The sequence below is a fragment of the Acinonyx jubatus genome, chromosome C1, assembly GCF_027475565.1.
Source record: "Acinonyx jubatus isolate Ajub_Pintada_27869175 chromosome C1, VMU_Ajub_asm_v1.0, whole genome shotgun sequence".
In the NCBI taxonomy this organism is placed as follows: domain Eukaryota; kingdom Metazoa; phylum Chordata; class Mammalia; order Carnivora; family Felidae; genus Acinonyx; species Acinonyx jubatus.
In genome coordinates, this window is record NC_069381.1 from 209,326,337 (window position 1) to 209,347,254 (window position 20,918).

At 45.2% G+C, this 20,918-nt stretch overlaps 1 protein-coding gene and 1 long non-coding RNA gene across 7 annotated transcripts in view; one reads left to right on the forward strand and one right to left on the reverse strand.

Moving 5' to 3' along the window:
* Positions 1–2,458, forward strand: part of SP100 (SP100 nuclear antigen) — a 98,002-nt gene extending 95,544 nt beyond the window's left edge. For all 6 annotated transcript variants that reach the window (XM_015069229.3, XM_053215926.1, XM_053215928.1 and 3 more), the window contains 3 exons: positions 244–315; positions 854–997; positions 2,163–2,458. In XM_015069229.3, coding sequence (XP_014924715.1) covers positions 244–315; positions 854–997; positions 2,163–2,288 — 342 coding nt within the window. In that variant the 3' untranslated portion in view covers positions 2,289–2,458. The remainder of the gene's footprint in view (positions 1–243; positions 316–853; positions 998–2,162) is intronic.
* Positions 2,459–10,907: 8,449 nt separating this feature from the next.
* Positions 10,908–20,918, reverse strand: part of LOC128314144 (uncharacterized) — a 29,035-nt gene continuing 19,024 nt past the window's right edge. The window contains exons 2-3 of the long non-coding RNA XR_008295603.1: positions 14,250–14,330; positions 10,908–11,682 (exon numbers count right to left, since the gene is read on the reverse strand). This is a non-coding gene — a long non-coding RNA (uncharacterized LOC128314144). The remainder of the gene's footprint in view (positions 11,683–14,249; positions 14,331–20,918) is intronic.

The following is a 20,918-nucleotide window of genomic DNA, read 5'->3' on the forward strand; positions in this document are numbered from 1 at the left end:
TGACTTGAGAGAAGCAACACAGTCTTGCAGGGGCTGGAGGGATGGTGCCCAAGGGTGAACTGCTATTCCTTGCTGTGCTTTGATCACATGACCGAACACTAAAGTCTGTATTCCAAAGAAAATTCCCATTCCATGTTTGTTTCACAGACCACAGGTCTGGGAGCTGTGCATTCTGTCCGAGCATACTTACACCTCATTCTCTCTAAGCTGCTTTTTACTTAAAATCTCCTCTATCTTTTGCAGAAATGTGAGTTTGTCCTTTTGAAGGTCTACTCCTGTTCAAAAAGCTCCTTTTTTGCCTCAAAACCGCATTATGTAAGTAACGGCAACAAAGCCCCAAACTGGCATTCTCAAATTTGTGAGATGAATCCAGTGGGTACCAGTGTTATTATCTTTCGTCTTATTGATGGATGTCTGGGTCAGGTTACTCAGCCCTTGGCCACTTAGGCCGCTGTCACAAGGTACCACACACAGGGTGGCTTAAACAGCAGATGTTTAGCTTTCACATTTTTATTTTCATTCATTTCTCAGCTGGAAGTCCAAGATCAAGGTGCCAGTGTGATCTTACAGACCTCCAACTTCTCTTTGTGTCCTCACAAGGTGGAAAGAGAGGAAGAGAGCTGTCTGGGGTCTTTTTATAAAGGCACTAATCCCCTTCATGAAGCCCACCCTCACAATCTAATCATCTCCCAAATCCTCACCTCCTGACCCCATCACAACGGGGGTTACAGGATTTCAACCCAGGAAGGAGGGGGGTGAGGGGGAGGTAGGGAGGGCACAAGCCGTCCATCTGTAACAGCGGGTAGACTGGGAACAGTGCTAATAGCCTGTCCTTTGGCACTTTGACCAACAGGGTCGAGGGGCATCTCATGGCCTGAAAAAGCCCATGTGGCTAAGCAAAATCAAGAAAAAGCTGAATATGAAACTGTACATCCGAGTGGAGGGGTTTGTGCAGGACATGAGCCTCATCTTTCAGAACCACAGGGCATTTTACAAGGTGAGCGGCTCCCAGGGCGTCCCTCTTTCTGTCTTAAAGCCACTCTGCCTTTCATGGTCTTGTATCAGGGAAATGTTGCAGTTTCTCTTATCGTGTGGCCAGCCCACACAAGTACAAATTCTGGAAGTATTCTGAAGGCCCCGTGGTCTAAGGTGGGGAAAATTATAGCAAGACAGAAGGTGTCTTTGCAAACATGACCTTGGGGCCTCATCGTTTACTCACTTGTAGATACTCAGTTTTTGCCCACAGAGAGCAGTAGACTGACGACCTCCTTCCAGAAGAAATGGAAACGCATGTTTTCCTGGACCTGGGTAGCTATGTGCGTGTCCCAGGAGTCTCCACCTTTGTCCCGGGTTCCTACGCTTACTCGGCCTAACTGAGGGAGCCAGTGGAGGGGGACTGGGTGCCGAGGCACAGACTCTGCCCGTGCACAGTTTGCTGTTGCCACTGTGCACCTGCCTGCTGGTATCCGGCCTCTCTGGGATGTGCGGACAGCGACCTCCCCCTCACACCCGGGCAAGTGCCTATTTCCATTGGTTCCCAGGGCTGCAGTCCGGACGCAGAGCATGGGAGGCTGCTTCCAGACAGATCCCTCAAGGCCATGGTGCCAGGAAGGGCATCCCTACAGGCGCCAGGCCTCCCAGATCACTCCCTTGCTAGAAGTGTGTTGTAAAAGGCAACTAGTGTCTCTTTTCTCTAAAGGAAGATACCCAATCAAATTTCTCAAATTTCAAAATCCTGGATTTCTTTATATATGAATTTTTTAGGGCTGTATCAAAAAAGTAATAAACAAGGAATATCTCAAGGGGTGAAGGAGGAAAGGGGACATCATGCATCTGCCTTCAACATTTCCATACCACCGTGGTCATGCAAGGCATAGGTGCTATGTGAGAAAATCGAACAACTAGAATTTTGGGGAAAAAAAATGAATCAATACGTTTCTGATGAAGAATTGGACTATAATACAGTACAATTTTTTGCATCTCTGAGAAGAGATGATCTCTGAGAGAAATGATCAAGTTATCAGGGAACATAAGCTACTCTTAACTGTATTAATTCTCACTTAACACGTGGGATCGTCTAAAATGAAGCCTGGATTGTATGAGACAATGAGAACCAAACTCAGCAGCAATGGTTACTCTTGTTTTTGTCTTTGCTTTTCCAGAACAACCAGAAATTCATCAGACTGGGAAGTCAAGTAGAGGACGTATTTCAGAATAATTTCAGAAACACCTTTGCAATTCAGGAAAGAAGCGAAAACAGTTCTCAGTCGGAGCCCCCTCTTTTATAAAGTAGCCCATCCCCCCCCCCCCCCCATCATTAGCAACTACATGATAAAGCGCTGTGGTCAAAATGTGAACATTTTGCCTGTTGCTGTGCAAAAAACTTTTTCAAACATATTTTTTGTTGCCATTTCCACTCATTTATTTTTCTAAATAAAATCTAAAATTATCCTGTCAAGTTATCTTATTGAATTATTTGGGGCGAAATTTACAATAGAAAACGTTGGGTCTTTCCACAAAGGCTCATCTTGTGTGCTTCCACTTATTTGAATCTTTTATTAGGTCCTTAAGTAAAGTTTTTCACCTCTTTTCTCCTCTCCACACAGGACTTATCTGTTTCTTTCTTTCCTTTTTTTTTTTTTTTTACACTCTCAGGTAGTTAATATTTTTTCATGTTATTGTGAAAGTGAACTTTTCCCCCAATATATTTTATTACCAAATATTGATCCCTAATAGAAAGCTACTGTAATTTATATACTGTGGTCACCGATTACCTTACTGAATACTGGATAGCATCCTTCTTTGCCTCATACCCAGTGGCATCAGGAAGCAGAGTAGCCAATTTTCAATTCACGGATCATAATTGGTTCAGCTGATGGAAGCATTCCTCACTCAGGCCTGAAATCTCCGACAGTTCTTGGTTCTGTTGATGAATGGCTCTGCCGTGGCACTCTCGTGACCTTGCACGTCTCCACATAAACCACATAGGCAGAGTTTAACTGCCGCTGATTCGATCTGAGTCTTGGCAGAACGCCCTGCGATCATTCCAGAACACGAGAGCATAGGAGGCTGGTGACATGTCCCACTCACCGCCTTATCTTGCAGAGGTTATCACGACACACTCTCTCCTCAGGCTGTAAATTCCAATGAGGTGTGAGGCCTCTGCCTCTTGTTTTAGACTCTGGCTGCTGGGCCCCGTAACTGCTCCACTGTGACCTGAGCATGTGCCGCATCTCAGGCTGCTGCAAATGCCACATCCCCTTTTGTTGGGTGCCACCCCACGAGACAAAGGACATGGGGAGCGGGTGCCTTTGTTCTTCTTGCTTTTGCTGTCTACATAAGTCATAAACTGTCTGAATCTAAAAAAGGTGCATTGTTTCTTTACCAGCCAGATCAGTCAGCCTTGCTGGACAGGTTCCCGGATCCAGCATCTTCTGGCTAGAGCACCTGACAAGGAGTACCCCAGATTGGTAGCTGGTTCAGAGCATGCACTACGCCCTTCAGGGAAATACTTCAACTCGGGAATGATTGCCTCCAGCTCGTTCCAAAGGTGACTCTCCAACACACCACTTCATTCAATCATGAAATTTTGTTGTTGGAATGGGTCATTTTGAAGATGAAATTAATTTACGTATGTGAGGTGTTTAAAATCATGTCAGAGGGGCGCCTGGGTGGCGCAGTCGGTTAAGCGTCCGACTTCAGCCAGGTCACGATCTCGCGGTCCGTGAGTTGGAGCCCCGTGTCGGGCTCTGGGCTGATGGCTCAGAGCCTGGAGCCTGTTTCCGATTCTGTGTCTCCCTCTCTCTCTACCCCTCCCCCATTCATGCTCTGTCTCTCTCTGTCCCAAAAATAAATAAACATTGAAAATAAATAAATAAATAAATAAATAAATAAATAAAATCATGTCAGAGACACATGAATATACCACTGTGGCTGCACACAGTAGGGATTCTGTATTCAGAATGTTAATTCAAGCAAAAGGAGGCATTTCTAGTTGTCTACTTAGCTAGTTGATAGACACTCAGACAAATGGAGGCCATAAAAGCCAAAATTGATAGCCCTTCCCAAAGAGACCTTTGTCTATTTTCCAAGGTAACGATGCTCTGAAAAAAAAAAAAAGAGAAAATTCTCATGTCCTTAAAAGATTATTGAATATGGACCCTCTGCTAATTCTGGGGCGTGAACCGTCACGATGGCCTGATTGAAGAGGTTCAGGCAGTAAATGTGGTTTTAATCTCCCAGTACACCTAGTGGGAGAAGTTTCTTAATGCAACTGATGGGAGTGTTTAGGGGTGATTCAGAAACAAATGTGACTGAAGCTCTGTCTCCCTTTCCTGATGTTATGACTGAAAGGAGAATGGTCTCCTACACAGGTAAAAAGTTCGGGGGTCCTGCCAGAAAATAAACTTTCTGGGGCTACAGTTAGCTAGAAAAATTCAATAAACTCCATCGCTGACCAAGCAAAGCATTTTATTCTTGAAGATCTCTCCTTAACATATTCTATTTTTAGTCCTTTGCCTCCTGATAAAGTTCTATTTTTCATTTAGATTTACCTTTTATTTATTTTTTAGAATATTTTTTAAGTTTATTTATTTATTGAGAGAGACAGAGAACAAGCAGGGGAAGGGAGGAGAGAGAGGGGGAGAGATGATCCAAAGCAGCCCCTGTGCCCAAAACAGAGAGCCATCAGAGAGCCCAAAACGGGGCTTGAACTCATGAACTGTGAGATCATGACCTGAGTTGAAGTTGGACATTTAACCGACTGAGCCACCCAGGCGCCACTCGATTTACCTTTTAAATGCTACCTCTTTTTTGTTTGCTTTGTTGAACTGCGGGGATCAGTAATGTGGATTCATTCTTTCACTATTATCTAGGATTGGTTCTCTTCAACCTCCCATTTTTATTTTGTGGCAGAAACAGTAGTATTGTCCAAATATCATATATATCCCCCTAAGTTTTCCAGCTCCTTGCATTAGGCACGTCTAAATGACTAAAACACCAACCAATGTATTATGATCACATCATTTGCAAGCTAATTCACAGAAAGGCACTAAGAATTCCCTGTGTACCCTCTCCTGCCACGTTGATTATGGAGGCCTTGTTTTGAGATGAGAGAGCCTAGAGATTGACCCCACCTGGTACTTGACCCCACCCCAGGAGGGCTCCCCGATCCACTGTGACTTTGAGTTAGCAAGAAGGAAACTTTGTTGTCTACACCACTAAAACTCAAGCGTTGTTTATCGCCATAGCGTGACCCAGAAAGAGCTGGCTGACATGTATTGGAGACAAGAGAGAAAAGCACTTGTAGCAGTGGGTGTTTAGGGTGTACGACCAGGAAGGGTAGAACATAAGACTGGATAATGGAGGGGCGCCTGGGTGGCTCAGTCGGTTAAGCATCCAAACTCTTGATTTCAGGTCAGGTCATGCATGATCTCACGGTTTGTGAGATCCATGAAATCAACGAGGAGCCTACTTGGGATTCTCTCTCCCTCCCTCTCTGCCCGTCTCCCTCTCTCTGCCTCTGTGTCAAAATAAATAAATAAACTTTAAAAAAAAACTGGATAATGGAGACTTCATTGACACGGAAGCCCTCTCCTCTGATCAGGGCGTAAGGCCCTGGCACAGGCACCCAGATCTGGTCATGTCTATGACTGAACCGGCTCTTTGGAGCTTGGACAAAAGGATGGCATTTAGCAAATGAAGTGGAGAGATGCACCAAATGCCTTAGCCTAGTACCGAAGAAGGGGTCAGAAGGCTCAGAGAGGTAGGAATGTTCATGTGGGTGGATCAATGAGACCTGAAGACATGCCATATGGCTTGTGACCCAGCTGAGCCCGGGGGACATTCCCTTTACAAAACGAATAAGAGCTGTGTTGTGTGGGAGTGTTGGCATCGTCGAGACTCTCACTTTTGCCTCTCATCTATAAACCAGAGGTAACACCAATCCAGACCCAATCTCCCCAGACCCCTCCTCCTACTCATGGCCTAGAATACCACAGAGCTCGTTCCCGCAAGCAAGAAACAACTTCTCTTTTACCAATTACAAATGTTCAGATTCTATCTCATATAACAGATGGCCCACTTTAATAAAAAAGATTAATCTGGACTCTTTAACACCTATTATCTTACCTTTGAATGATCTCGCAGACAACTGGATTTAATGTGTTGTGGAAATTTTGTTGAAGATTCCTTTGCATGCCAGGAATCTGATTTGCACACATTTCTCTTCTAACAGGTAAGCCAGGAGTAAAAAAGTGTCTCCAATACCCATGAGATTTATAAAGCACGAGAAGAAAATAGTAACTTGTACCTTGAAGAGCGGGAGATCTTGATATTTCACACAATTCACAGTCAGAATTGAGACATGTTGAATATTATTTCTATTTTTCTAAAGAAAATAAACAGCTATGGGACTGAGTTCTAGAAATCAAAGGTGGTAATTCTAGTTGTTCTTTTATTTTTTTAAGTTCTATTTTTATTTATTTTAAGAGAGAGCAGTGGAGGGACAGAGAGAGGGAGAGAAAGAGAGAGAGAGAGAGAGAGAGAGAGAGAGAGGGAATCCTAAGCAGGGTCCACACTGTCAGCATAGAGACCGGCACGGGACTGGAGCTCACAGACCATGAGATCACGACCTCACCCGAAATCAAGAGTTGGCTGCTGAACTGAACGAGCCACCCAGATGCCCCTCTAGTTGTTCTTTTAATTTGCTATTTGGCATTGTGGAAAAAGAAGGAAGGGAAAACCTTAAACGTGTGTGCTTTGGTTTCCTCATGTATAAAACAGGGCTATCAACATTTGTTCTGCCTTACATTTCCTGATCATGGTGAAGTTAAAATGAGATTTTTTTTTTTCAGAGTCCTTTGGTAAACCACCACATACTCAAGGGCATTGAGAAAGTCGAAATTCAGTCAGAGAAGCAAAAACCTGCCCTGCCATTCATGAGACTGCAATAACAGATACAGAGAAAGCCAGCTGCAAATTTAATGGGAAACATTCTCCTAAGAACTTGCTGCAGCTATAAAATGTCCTAACAACCCTTCTTTGAAGGACTAGTGCTTTCTTACTCACTGAGGAACTTTGTTGTCAAAATCCACACACTCTCAGAAACTTGTTGCTTGAAATGATATCAGCAAGAAAGAAAAAAAGCATTTCACCCTTGCTCAGAAGGTTTAAGTCATTTTTTAAAATGTTTATTTATTTATTCATGAGAGAGAGAGAGAGAGAGTGCGCATGAGCGGAGTAAGGGCAGAGAGAGAGAGGGTGAGAGAGAATACCAAGAAGGATCATGCTGTCAATGCAGAGCCGGACTTGGAGCTCGATCTCATGAACAGTGAGATCATGACCTGAGCTGAAATCAAGAGTCATCCACTTAACCGACTGAGCCACCCACGTGTCCCTGAGTTATTTTGATAGAAATGGAATCTTGATTCCAATCCAGGGGCACAGCTTCCAATACAGGGTTTCCAAAGACAACATTTCGCATTTTCCTAACTTTGTAGTTTTCCAGCAACAGGCCCCTGGGTTCACCTCACAATCCAGACCTGATCTTGACACAGCTCAGGCTTGGTTTGAACCTATGAAATCACTGCATCCAACAAATTATGCTTAAACTCCACCCTTTCCCAAACCGTATAATCACTATCTGTATCTTTGTTCGGGGCAATGCCCATGGTTCTCTGGTGTGTGTTCCTCTCTCTTGTTGCAAGGAGTCAATAAATCTGTTGAAATACAGGCTTGTTTGTCCCTGGTAATCTTAAACTGATTGAATCAGGACAACTTGCTGGAGGACTTCCATCAAAATCTAAAACTTGACTTGGCCTGTGGCTGTTTGACTCCTTTCTTTTTGACAGTAATTAGATAGCAGGACTTCTGAGCTTTGGGGGGTTTTTGACCAAATGATAACAGTATTATTACCCAGGAGAGAAGTACTGAGCATTCTGTGCTCCACAGAAGATAAAAAGGTAGAAGAGAATGAGTGTGGACAACACCGTACAAATTCCAGACTTCAGTATTAATAGGCATGAAATAGCTAATCACAAAGCTCTCATTTTATGAACATGTGTCTATAGCATCAAAATATGAGTGCATCTATTCAGTCAACAGCGGCCATACTCTTAAATATGAATTTATAAGGATTTCTTATGTTTTTGCATAAGTAGTAGGACAAAGAAATGCAGAGAATGGGGTTTTAATATCATTGATTGATGGACATTTAGGCTCTTTCCATCATTTGGCTATTGTTGAAAGTGCTGCTCGAAACATTGGGGTACAAGGGCCCCTATGCATCAGCACTCCTGTATCCCTTGGGTAAATTCCTAGCAGTGCTACTGCTGGGTCATAGGGTAGGTCTATTTTTAATTTTTTGAGGAACCTCCACACTGTTTTCCAGAGCGGCTGCACCAGTTTGCATTTCCACCAAGAGTGCAAGAGGGTTCCCATTTCTCCACATCCTCTCCAGCGTCTATAGTCTCCTGATTCATTCGTTTTAGCCACTCTGACTGGCATGAGGTGATATCTGAGTGTGGTTTTGATTTGTATTTCCCTGATGAGGAGCGACGTTGAGCATCTTTTCATGTGCCTGTTGGCCATCTGGATGTCTTCTTTAGAGAAGTGTGTATTCATGTTTTCAACAACTTACAACTTATAAAGGCTCAGACAGTTAATAGCCTGGTAAGGTTAGAGGTAAACTGTAGAAATTAATACACTGCTATAACTTCATAGGCTTGTAGAGAAGTTAGCTGCAAAGGTGATATTTATTCCTCTATAGAAATTAACCAGCTGCACACCTAATTTAGCAATCTTACTTGGACATTCCTTTTTACCAACTATGTAATTTTCTGTTTCTTAATGCTCCAGAGTCCCTTTGAATTTCCTGCTGATGATTCCACGGGGTGACCTAGAGGCTCCTGGTCTCCTCTGCAGTCCTCCCCTCCAGGAGGCTGCTGTGTGTTCACAGAGCAATCAGATCCACAGTGTGCAGGCAAGGAGCCAACATAAAAAGAAATTCCTTAAGAACACTATGAGAAAGACCAGGGAATATGATTAAACTCTTGGAACCCCAGTCTGCTCTTTGAATTCAACAGACCCCCTTGGTTTTGGTTAACACTGTTTCTGTCGCCATCACCAGTAGCTGAGAAAATTCCCCCAAGTTGGGCAGTTTTGCTATATATCGCTCTGCCTTTCCTAACACCTCGCTTTTCTGTTTCTTATCCTTCCAACTAATCCCTACACATTTCCTCTGCCTCTATTTCTTGACCAGGGCAACACCGGAAGATGGAACCCAGAATGAGTGTGTGGATCAGAGCCCTTCCCCCTCCCTCCTTGCCCCCAGCCCTACTCAGCATCCCTCGCCAACCCAGAACCTGTTTCCATGAGTAACAAATAGACTTCTAGTGTTCAAGAAAATACACATTTGTTAAAAACAGATGGTGAGAAAAATAAACTTAGTTTTTGCTTATGAAAAATATAGCAAACAATTAAAATGAATCTTTTTGTTGGAAAAAAATGTGCCTTTTGACATTAAGTTATCTTATTTGCTATTACACATGGCGTATATTTTCAAATTAATTTTGTTCATAAAATCCATGGAAGAGAAACAGTAACTGCTTGATAAAAGTTATAAATCCTGGGGGGGGCGCCTGGGTGGCGCAGTCGGTTAAGCGTCCGACTTCAGCCAGGTCATGATCTTGCGGTCTGTGAGTTCGAGCCCTGCGTCAGGCTCTGGGCTGATGGCTCAGAGCCTGGAGCCTGTTTCTGATTCTGTGTCTCCCTCTCTCTCTGCCCCTTCCCCGTTCATGCTCTGTCTCTCTCTGTCCCAAAAATAAATAAACGTTGAAAAAAAATTTTTTTTTTTTAAAAAAGTTATAAATCCTGGGGATGCCTGGGTGGCTCAGTCAGTTAAGCATCCGACTTCGGCTCAGGTCATGATCTCACACTCCGTGAGTTCGAGCCCTGCGTCGGGCTCTGGGCTGACAGCTCAGAGCCTGGAGCCTGCTTCGTGTTCTGTGTCTCCCTCTCTCTCTGACCCTCCCCTGATCATGCTCTGTCTCTCTCTGTCTCAAAAATAAATAAATGTTAAAAAAAATTTTTTTAAAGTTATAAATCCTGTAACAACGAACACTTGCAGATGTGTCTGATTGGTTTTCCCCCTTTCTTCCTTCTAAAGGGAACACATCTGCTTGCTATATTGAAATCAGAGCATCCGGAACAACGGTTCTGACTCTGCCTTTAACTCTCCATCTGACTTTGGAAAAGGTTCTTAAACATTTATGTGCTAGAGTTGCCTCATCTATAAAACAAGGATAGTAATAGTTATTCCACCTACTCCTTACTGATGTTTGAGAATTACGAGATATTATTTCCAAAATTATTTTTGGAGTATAAGCTAATGGCATGCTGGAGAACTCCTGTCAGAAGGACTTAGTTGGGCTTTTTAGATATTTCCAAGTTTCATATAACAATATGTGTATCAAAGCAATCAAAAATTATTTATCTTTTTCGTGATCTACAGATGATGGGGGTTAGTTAAGGCAGAAATCAGTACCTAAATTGAAGACATCAGTAGGAATAGTTGTGTGTGTGTGGTTTTTTTCTGACACCAACTGTGCAGTGTCTTTTCCAATGGGAATTAGGTCATTCCAACACCAGTCAATTCTCCAGCTCTCCACCACCAACTGGGTGTTGAACAATTCAATTCCATTTTGACACTGCCCAGAGTTTGCATAGACCACACAGCAAAAGGGCTCAGTCTTATGTGACTGCCCCCCTTTCAGACACCAGCTACAAATGGGGTCCAAGCTACCCAGGTTTCCACCCACAAATTATAAATTTGGGGGTTCCCATGATGCCCCCTAGGTCTAATAATTTGCTAGAATGACTCAGAGAACTCAGGAAAGTGCTCTGCTTATGATTACAGTTTTATTATAAAGAATACAACTCAAGAACAACCAAATGGAAGAGATGCATAGGGCAGAGTATGGGGATGGGGCGGGGGGGGGGGGGTGCAGAGCTTCCATGCCCTCTCCAGCATGCAACCAACCCTCCCAGCGCATCAGTGTATTTACCAAGTTGGAGGCTCCTGACCCCACTGTTCAAGGGTTTTTTTTAATCAAGGTTTCATTATGTAAGCATGATTGGTTAAATCATTGGCCATTGGTGATTGAACTTAATGGCCCACCTCTTTTCTCCCCAGAGGTCAAGGGGTGGAGCTGAAAGTTCTAACCTTCTAATTAGCATAAAGACATTCTTATCACTCAGGACATTCCAAGGGTTTGGGGAGCTCTGTGCCAGGAACTGGGGACAAAGACCAAGTACCTATTTTTTGTTACACCACAACAGGCATGATGGCGTGAAAGAAAAAACAGAGATACGCTGGTTTGTTTCTACTCTGACATTTATATATGAGCTCACATGCTCAATGAATAGGGCCTTGTCTCTCACATTTCCCAAAATGGCACATGAGGTAAATGCAGAGAATGTGTTTCCAGGGTGGACAGGACCACAGGCTGTAGAGTGCGCTCAAGTACAGTGCATCAGGAAGCAGGAGCTCCAAATTCAGATGTCTGATGGTCTGCAGCCCCAAGTCACCAGTCCTTGCCCTCCTCATCTGGCCCATGTTCCTGTCCCTGTGCTGAGCTCAGAGTTTAGGGAGCTCTTCCTCCTCCCTGGATTCACTGCTGATCACTGCACATAGAAACAAAACCCCTTATGGTTTTAATATGGGGCCAAGGAACCAACAGGAAACCCCATAATAAGGGGACACCAGGAAAGATCCAGCTGCTTGGGTAACTTCCGGGCAGGAATGTCCCTGCTCCAGATGGTGCCATCTTCTCAAGGAATCCTGTGGCCCTTAAGTTGATGGTGCTCCAGTCATTCTCACCGGACACTGTGTAAGGATAAGTGGCCGAAGTGGCCAGTTTTGCTCATCTTGCTCCCCATTTTCTGGCCACTCACTCTTTTTTCCCCTTCCAGCTGTCTCTCCCCATTTCCCTGCCTCTGCCTCTCTTTCTGGTGGTTCCTTATCCTCTTCTCAGCCTCGGGGTGTTTTCTCTTCAGGGCTTTCCATTTCTGCCTCTTATGACCTGATGTGCCTTTTGTCCCCTCACCTCTTCTTGCCATCTTGCTCTACACATCCCTGTAGAACCCCCCCCCCCCATTTCAGTACATCCCCACTCCACGCCCAACTTTCGTCTGTTGGGCAAGAGCCCCTTTGCTGTGCACTGGTCTCCCTCTCCTGCCTCCCCGGGCCACCTCCTGACACTGTGCTGCAACATACACAGCATCACCACATCAGACTCCCTCAGCCAGCCTTACTGATTACTTCAGGTGCTTGGCCATATGCTGTCCTTGCTGGCTGGCCCTCTTGGTTAATTTTGGGGTGACAAGATGAAATTGTCTTCTGTATATCCACCAGACCCACAACACAAGACTGTACTAGATTTTTGTATCTGGATAGCTCTGCCCCTGGGATATATAATGATCCATAAAGACCCCTCAGCTGTCTCCCTCATCGACCCCTTGTCCCCCTCTCTCCTCAGTCCACCTGAGAGGTGTGTCCATACCTCTGTGTCCTTCTCTCTCCATCTCTCAAGGGCTTTCCTTTTTACCCTGAATTCTACCTTTTTGTTTTTCCTCTTTTCTCTTAACCTGCTCTTCTCATTCGCTCACTGAAAATGATCTTGGCTGAATTTTGTGTTTATTCTTGTGTTCTTTTCTGCAAAGGTAGTTTAATACATGTCTACATAAATAATACTTCTTAGAACCACTTCTGTAGAATTTTCCATACATCAGTAATGTAGTGTTTGCCAAAACATGTGTCCAGCATTTAGAGTTCTGAAAACTCACTGCTACAGGGATGGCCCCCCTGTGGCAGAAGCTTCTCCCCCTGATGTCCCATTGTGTCTCCTCTCTCCCTGCCTCACTGACCTCCAGCAATGTTTCATTCACTCCCATTGAACGTTGGGTCTTCAGGGTTTCTCTGCGTCCCTCTCCTACTTTCCCTTTCCTTGGCATTTACTTTGTCCCCTATGTTTCTCTCTCTGTATAATCTTTGTCCCTGTGTCTGGTGTGAATTGTCAGTTTATCTCCTCTCTGCTGTGTGCCTCACATCCCTCCTCCACCTCTGTTTACTCTTAGTCTCACCATCCACACTCCCAATCCTTGTCCTGTGTTGTCCTCATCTCAAAGGTTGGGTCCCTCCATCACTCCAGGTCTCTCACTGGGCTTTGACCAGACCTCAGAGCCCCTTTCCCACCTCTCCCTCTAGGGTCTTCTACAGTGATCTCACTGACTGGTTCATCTGACCATCACATACATTATTTCCAGTTCCTGTGACAGCTTCTGACAAGTAGGATAAAGTTCTTTCCCTGCCACACCTCTGCCAACTGGGAGAAGTTTGGATCTCATGTCCGTTTTGGTAAAACCGCACTTGCTCCTATAACTCCTGTTGGACGGCCCTATCAATCTATCTTTCCACACTCTCCTCCACACAGCGCACCTTTCTCCACTGAGAACTTTAGTTCCCCTTTCCCTCTTGCCTCTTATAGGAGAAGCAAACACGAGGCCTAAGGCAACAAGTTTAAAGAGGCACCTACTCTAAGGTTCTCTTTAAATTTCATCCTCCCTAACCCCAGGGTGCCTGCGTGGTTCAGTGGGTTAGGCATCTGACTCTTGATTTCTGCTCAGTTCTTTTTTTTTTTTTTTTTTTGAGTCTATGTATTTATTTTGAGAAAGAGAGAGAGAGAGAGAGAGAGCACACACATGAAAGCAGGGGAGGGGCAAAGAGAGAGGGAGAGGTTGAGAATCCCAAGCAAGCTCTGCACTGAGCACAGAGCCTCACGTGGGACTTGAACTCATGAACTGTGAGATCATGACCTGAACTGAAACCAAGAGTTGACGTTTAACCAACTCAGTCACCCAGGTGCCCCTCGACTCAGGTCTTGATCTCATGGTTGGTCATGAGATCTAGCCCCACATCAGGCTCTGTGCTGAGTGTGGAGCCTACTTGGGATTCTCTCTCTCTCCCTCTCTCTCTCTCTCTGCCCTTCCCCCACCTCTCAAAATAAAAAAAATAAACATTAAAAAAAATTTCATCCCCTAGGCCCTCCACGGGTCTCACATGCATGCATGCCTCCCTCACACATTAGAAAGTGGCCAGAGGCTGGGCTCAAGTGTATGGCCACTCCCCCCCTCCACATAATGAGCCGTCCAGGTAACTGGTTATTTAAAATATGGGATTCCATCATAGTTACCTTGTCCACCATCCAGCAAGCCACACACCTTCTCTGACCTCCTCTCCTTCTTCATTCCTAAAACTTTAGATTCACCAGGCACTGAAGAGAGAGAAAAGGAAAGGAGAACCCAGAGCCAGTGGCCAGGGAACAAACTGTGGCCACACTGAGCTCTGAGGTTGAAAAAAAGAGGTGAGCTGCTCCTTGTGAAGAAATACTCTTCCTGCTCCAAGACTCCACTCAAAATCCAACCAAGCCCTGCTCTGGTTCTTTCCATCACATCAGACCTTATTACCTTTCTGCCTCCCTCAATTTTCCACCAGAATCCAACATCCAGGCACTGCTGGGTCTATTCTAGGAAAATATTTCTGCATCCTGGATTCCACTGTCTTCTGTCTCCTTGTCTTCTGTCTCCTTGTGTTTTTGTCTCACTTTTCCCTCCTGCGACACTCTCTGCTCAGTCCCTGCTCGCTCCATTTTCCTTCCCAGCTCTCTTCCTCTGCATCTTCCCATCTTCCATGTCTGGCTCTGTTCCTTTTCTTTCTGTCTTTCTGATTTCCCCCACTCAACACACAGACATGAAAAGATACACCTTTTAGATATATCAATGTCTCTTGACAGTGGGAAGACAGGAATGAGGAGTAAAACTGGGTTGCCTTTGGAGGTGACTGAAGTGTTTTGGAACTAGATGGAGGTGACAGTTGCACAACATTATCAATTCACCAAATGTCACTAAACTGTATACTTTAAAATAATTTTACATTATGTGAATTTTACCCCCATTAAAACACACAAACAGGGGTGCCTAGATGGTTGAGTTGGTTAAGCATCTGACTTCAGTTCAGGTCATGGTCTCGTGGTTGTGAGTTCGAGCCCCGCGTTGGGCTCTGTGCTGACAGCTCGGACCTGGAGGCTGCTTCGGATTCTGTGTCTCCCTCTCTCTCTGCCCCTCCCCCGCTCACACTGTGTCTCTCTCTCTCTCAAAAATAAATAAAAACATTTAAAAAATTACACACACACACACACACACACACACTGTGTTCAGAATGCCCGGGTTCACCCTTGCTCATCTGACCCCAGGCCAACTATGCACATGGTCTCTAGATTTCAGTTTCTTTATCTGCAAAATGGGCACATAAGCAATGCTAACTGCCGGTGGTAGCCTGAGTGTTAAACCCACAACTGCCAGAGTAAACGGTCAACCAGTGAGATATTAATAATATGGTTCATTCTATTGTATCTTTTAACCCTTTCTTCTCTGCCTTTCATTTCCCCTCCTTCTCTCTCTCTCAAAACACCCACATGCTTCCCTCCACCTTTCTACCACTTCCTCTTATCTCTCTCTCTATGTGACTGGGTTTCTCCTTGAATATCCGGGCTCTTGAACGACATCTCCCATATTGAGATCAGTCCCTTCTACCATCATCAAGGGTCTTCTCTTTGACGTTGACCATGAGCCCAGAGTTCTGAGCCCTTCACAACTTCACACTGAAGGTCACCTCCGGAAACTCATAATTCACAGTTAGGTTCTTATCCACTCTCCAGGTTACTGGGCAGAAAGCCTCTCTTTGCCACCTTTTGTGGTCTTGGATTCCAAACAGAGTCATGCCATTTTAGAATCGATTCAAAGCCACACTCATCTACCTTCCTCATCCCCTCTGGATTCCTTCTCCAGTATCACAGTCACCCTTCTTGAGCCAGAAAACTGTATTCTGTTATAATTGCCTTGCTCACAACTTGGCTGTGTGCTGGGCATTTTTTGTGTCTCTTCTCTCTCACTTTCCTGGGGGAAATATTGGTCTTCCATTACTAAACAGAGGAAAAACTAATTAGTGATTGCACCCAAGTGATCAGGGATACCACCTCATAGTTATGTATTTGGACCCCTCCCCAAGAATCCATGTACTTCAGTGGGGACTTCTGGACCCTGGATCAGTTAATCTCAGTGGCTCCTGACTTGGTGTTGCTTGCTCCTTTCCCTGGGACATCGAAGAGAACACACACACACACACACACACACACACACACATCTTATAAGTGATGAGACTGTCAGGTTTAAGGATTATGGAACAGTGGGAAAGTTAAAAATAGTAATTAGTCACCCAACAAGATGACCAGAGAGAAGGGAAAGCTTATCTCAATATAAATTCTGTAAGTGGAATGTCTCTGTGAACTGTTCAAAGGAACAGAGAATTTCTTCAGAAGAGCTAAGCTCCTAGAGAGATCCCTGGGTATGAAAGAGAAAGCCTACCTACTTTAAAGATGCTGCTAGACAAGAGGAGGGTTAGAGCAGGGAGGGTGGGGGCTTCCGAAAGACACAAAGCTGAGGACACTAGCAGGAACCCAGACAGACCTCTCGGGGGCCCAGGTCCCAGGAACAAAGGACACTCTGCAGGTCTGATCACAGAGCAGATTGCAGCGCTGGAGGACAACCCCAGACACCCACCCCAGGGCCTCGGGTGGCTGGGACACCAGCCCAGCACCCCTGCCAGCTGGTGACCCAGCACACATGGGAGGAAGGAAATCAACCAGGAAGCCTGGGTGGGGGAGGCGTGTCTGTGGGGAGTCCAGGGAGGAAGAGGTGCCAGGGAGGAGGGGGAGGGGCCAGGGAGGAGGAGACCCACTGCCCAGGGCCAATGGCAGAAGCTCCTCCTAGGGCAGTGCCCCTTGGAGGAGGTTGAGTTCCACTAAACGGTGGGAGCCACGGGTGCTTCGTCATCCCAGGACGTGGCCTTTGATCCTGGGTAGACCAGGTGGAAGATAGGAGAGAACAAAGGGAAAGGTGAAGGGGGCTTGTGCGTGGAGGGTCCCATGGGGGCTCAGGGGCCTCTGAGCACCAGATGAAGGTGGGGATTGGGGCGCAGGAGAGGGTGCAGCACTCGGGCCACAGCCCCCAGAATCTTGGCTTTGGGTCGCTGACCCACAGCTCCCGGGGACAACAGGGTCCGGGAGGTGACAGCTGCCACCTCCGCAGGAACAGGTGGGCGGCAGCGAGTGTAGGTACAGGTTACCCCAGCTCGGGGAGCCCTGGAACCTAACACGTGTGATGTGGACAGCGAATCTGGAAAGGGGGGTCCCTGCAGTCCACGGAGAGGATCAGAGCCCCTGAGATGTAGGCAGTTGACAGGTAACTGCCATTCCCTTAATTCCCATGGCCCAGGGCATCCTGATTGCAAATAAATTGACCTAAAGTATGTAAATTTATCTCAAAAAAACTTTTAAAAATTATTGACTTGAAATTTGTGCCCAGGTGTTTGATTCTTTCTATTCCTTTCTCTAACTCAGATATTAGTATAGAAATTATATTGTTCTTATTTTAATCAATCCACTATTTTCACAAATTAATACACTCCATACATTATTTTAGCTGCTTTTTCTTTCTTCCCCTTGCTTAAGAACTGCTGGTACTTCCTTGTTATGAAAATAAAATTCCAATTCCTCTCTTTAGGGTGTCGGGAACTGCACCGTCTGCCTCTGACTGTCAGGTACAGAATCCACCTTTTATGCACTTGAAGTCTAAATATTGTTAAAATATACACATTCCCCAATTAACCTATAAATCCAACGTAATTTCAATAAAATGCAAGTAGAGGCAGACAACAGGCCTCCTGGCTCTATTGCTCTGCCCACTGCCACCATCAACACCACCATCACCAATGCAAGAAAAGAAATGTCTCAAGCAGAACCTCTCTCTGGGTGCCTCTTTTTTGGGGGGGCGCTTTTCTGTATGAGCATATCCTAGAATCTGGAGAAGTCTCAGAATGAGCAATCTCAAGGATTACATCCATTGAAAGTCCTCCTCTCACAGTGACATCCAGCAATGTGGCCCTGTGACTGGCCTTCAAATGGATTAGACAGAATTAAGATTGATGCCATCCCCCATTGCTGAGCTCCCCATAATGGCCATGCTCCCCACCTTGGCCTTCACCTGAAGCCAGAAAGGCTTGAGGAGTACCTTTAGAAGTTTTATCAATGGCCTCCAAACCCAGGGAGAACATAAGGTTCTGGAACTTCCTGATCCTCAGGAACAGGGTGTCCCCCAATCATGGTGGGAATTGGTGCTACCTGTGGAGCTAGAGCTGGTGCTGCCTCTCAGCTGGGGGCTCCACCTCCTGCAGTGACTACACAGCAGGTCAGTGCATTGGGACGGGGTTGGGGGACAGGGCTAGCTCCTCGTCCTTGACCACCACCCTGAAGGGGGCCTTTGGTTTGTTGCATTTGTTAACTGTTTTCTGATCCCCTTCTTATATTTGAACTCTGCGTGTCACTACTGAAGGACGCTACTGAGGTGTCATACTTGTTTTTTTGTAAAAACATGAATTCATTACACCTCTGGTGTTGTTCCTGGTTAGCTGCCCCAATAAAACCTGGCTGGACCTGCTCTACTCCTGACCCCAGCCTGCTCTGTGGTGGCCTGTCCCAGAGAAAGAGCCTTCCTCTCATGGATTGGTTATATGGAGGGCGTTGGGTGGAATGCTGGTCATACCTCCCTGTCTGTGATGTTTGTGTCAAAGAGAAAATCTGCTGGAATAGATTACTGAGGAGTACAGAGAGCTCAATAAAATGTTGGTTTCAAGTAAAACTTTTGTGGAAATTGACCAACTGATTTTAAAATATAAATGGAAATGCAAAAAGCCAAGCTTAGTCAAGACAATCTTGAAAAAGAATAACAATGTTTAACTTGCTATTAAGACAACGTAATATGGATCGCTTCTTGGCCTTTTGGCTAAGATCAAGTGTAAGACAATGTAATATGGGCACAAAGATTTATTTTCATGTATACTCTGCCATCATTTCAGCAAAGCATTTAAAGTGTCTTCAAAATACTTAAAATATGTAAGTAGAAGTTAAATATAAATTGGAACAAAAATAAAATGAAAGGGGGAACATGAAATAAAACCAGAATATGAGAGATTTGGTGGGACTGTGGCTCCAATTTGGTGGTCCATAGACCCTGCATTGAGAAACACACACCTCTTTGGTCTTCGGGCTATTCAAGCTGGGGATGGGTGGACATTCAATATAAACTCTCTCAACTTCTGTTGGTCTTTAAATTCTTTGGAACTCCAACCAGGTTCAAAGAGTGAAGGTGGAGGTTATCTCAACCCCCATCTTCCCTCCTCCGTTAGAGGAACCATGTGCCCCCATTGGAGAGGGCTGACTATGGTGTGAACTACATAGAACTGATTGCTTGTTTCAGTCCTGGCAATGTGGTGGCTGTATTAGCAGACAGATAAAAAGCAACGAGGATCCATATGCTATAGGAGATACATCAGATTCTTGGCTGAGGTAGAGGAAATCTCAGTAGAATCAACACAAAACACAAACTACATGCTAAGGAGATTGAAATATCTATGTTGGGAGTACTCAGCTCAGGGAAAGGAAGCATTCTCATTGGCTCCCCAAAACTCCTCTGCCCCAGACCCTCCCTCCATTCCAGTGGCAGGAATTCATTCCTCTGCCTTTCTAGTCACTGGTTCATGGATGGTGAGGACTAAGCCAGTTTGGACCAATGAGTTTCTAGAAGTTTTCCTACTGCTTCTGTGTAAAACCAGCCAGTCTTTCATTCCATGTGACTCTAAATAAGGCAGCATGTTACCCAGTTGCTGCTGGTAACCATCTTACACCCCCCCCCCACCCCCAGAGGAACCAACAACCTTAGGTGGAAGTTGGTGCTGAGGCATCAGAGCAGAAAGATGAAAAATACCCAGATGATGGATGACATCATTGGGCCACTGAATCAACCAACCCTGAAACCTGGGTCTTGCCGCTAGATTTTCCATTATGAAAGTTAAAATGTCTTCTCAATTTGAGCCAAGGTATTTGTTAACTTGTAACAGAGAGTGCCCTAACTTTTAAAATCCTCAAAATGCAATATGTGAAGAAAAAAGGGTTATGAAATAAAAAGAGCTCTGTTTAAGAACTAGGTTTTGGCCCCGTGGTCAAGACATGAAGGATAGGAAAGAAAAAAGATGTCCTGCTCTCAGAAACAGCATCAGACCCACACATAGAAGACAAGGACAGAACGTAAGAAGCAGGTTGAACTTTGAAGACTCTGCTGGAACTTGAAGGAAGTGTGTCATACGGGAGGCCTTTTTATGGCTTGTCACATTTCTGCTCCCACAGGGAGAGCCCAGATTATTCAAAGCCTGGAACATTCAGAAACAGAGGAAGATTTGAGGCTGGTGTAAAGCATGGGCCAGCAGCTATGTTGGTCCTTACTGGACCACTGAAGTAACCATCTTGGTAGGCTTTGCCAAGAGCAGCTTCAGCTCACGGTTCTATATTTAGGGATGGGTCCAAGCTGAGACAAGGGCTTTATTATCTAGAGCAGGGGGCTCCCTGGGCCTGCAGATTTCAAGGTGGGAGGCAACAGCAGGAGCAGTGGCCACTATAGCTACAGAATAAAGGGTCCAGGCTTCCTCTTATTAAGAAGGAATTCTCCAATTCCAATTCTCATTGGAAGCACAGAGTAGGAAGTAGCCTGGGGAATTTGGCTGGGGACATTCATTTCCAGCTCCCCATGCCTCCTCTTTCCAGGAGAGGGACATCAGTCAGCATGATACTCCTCATCCTTCCCTGCACCCTCTTCCTTCCCCTGAGCGGTAAGTGGTAAGGAGGAAAAGCACAGGCTATAAGGTGTGGTCTCTTCCTGCCTGTCTCTCTGGAGCCAGCCTGGGAGCATAGAGG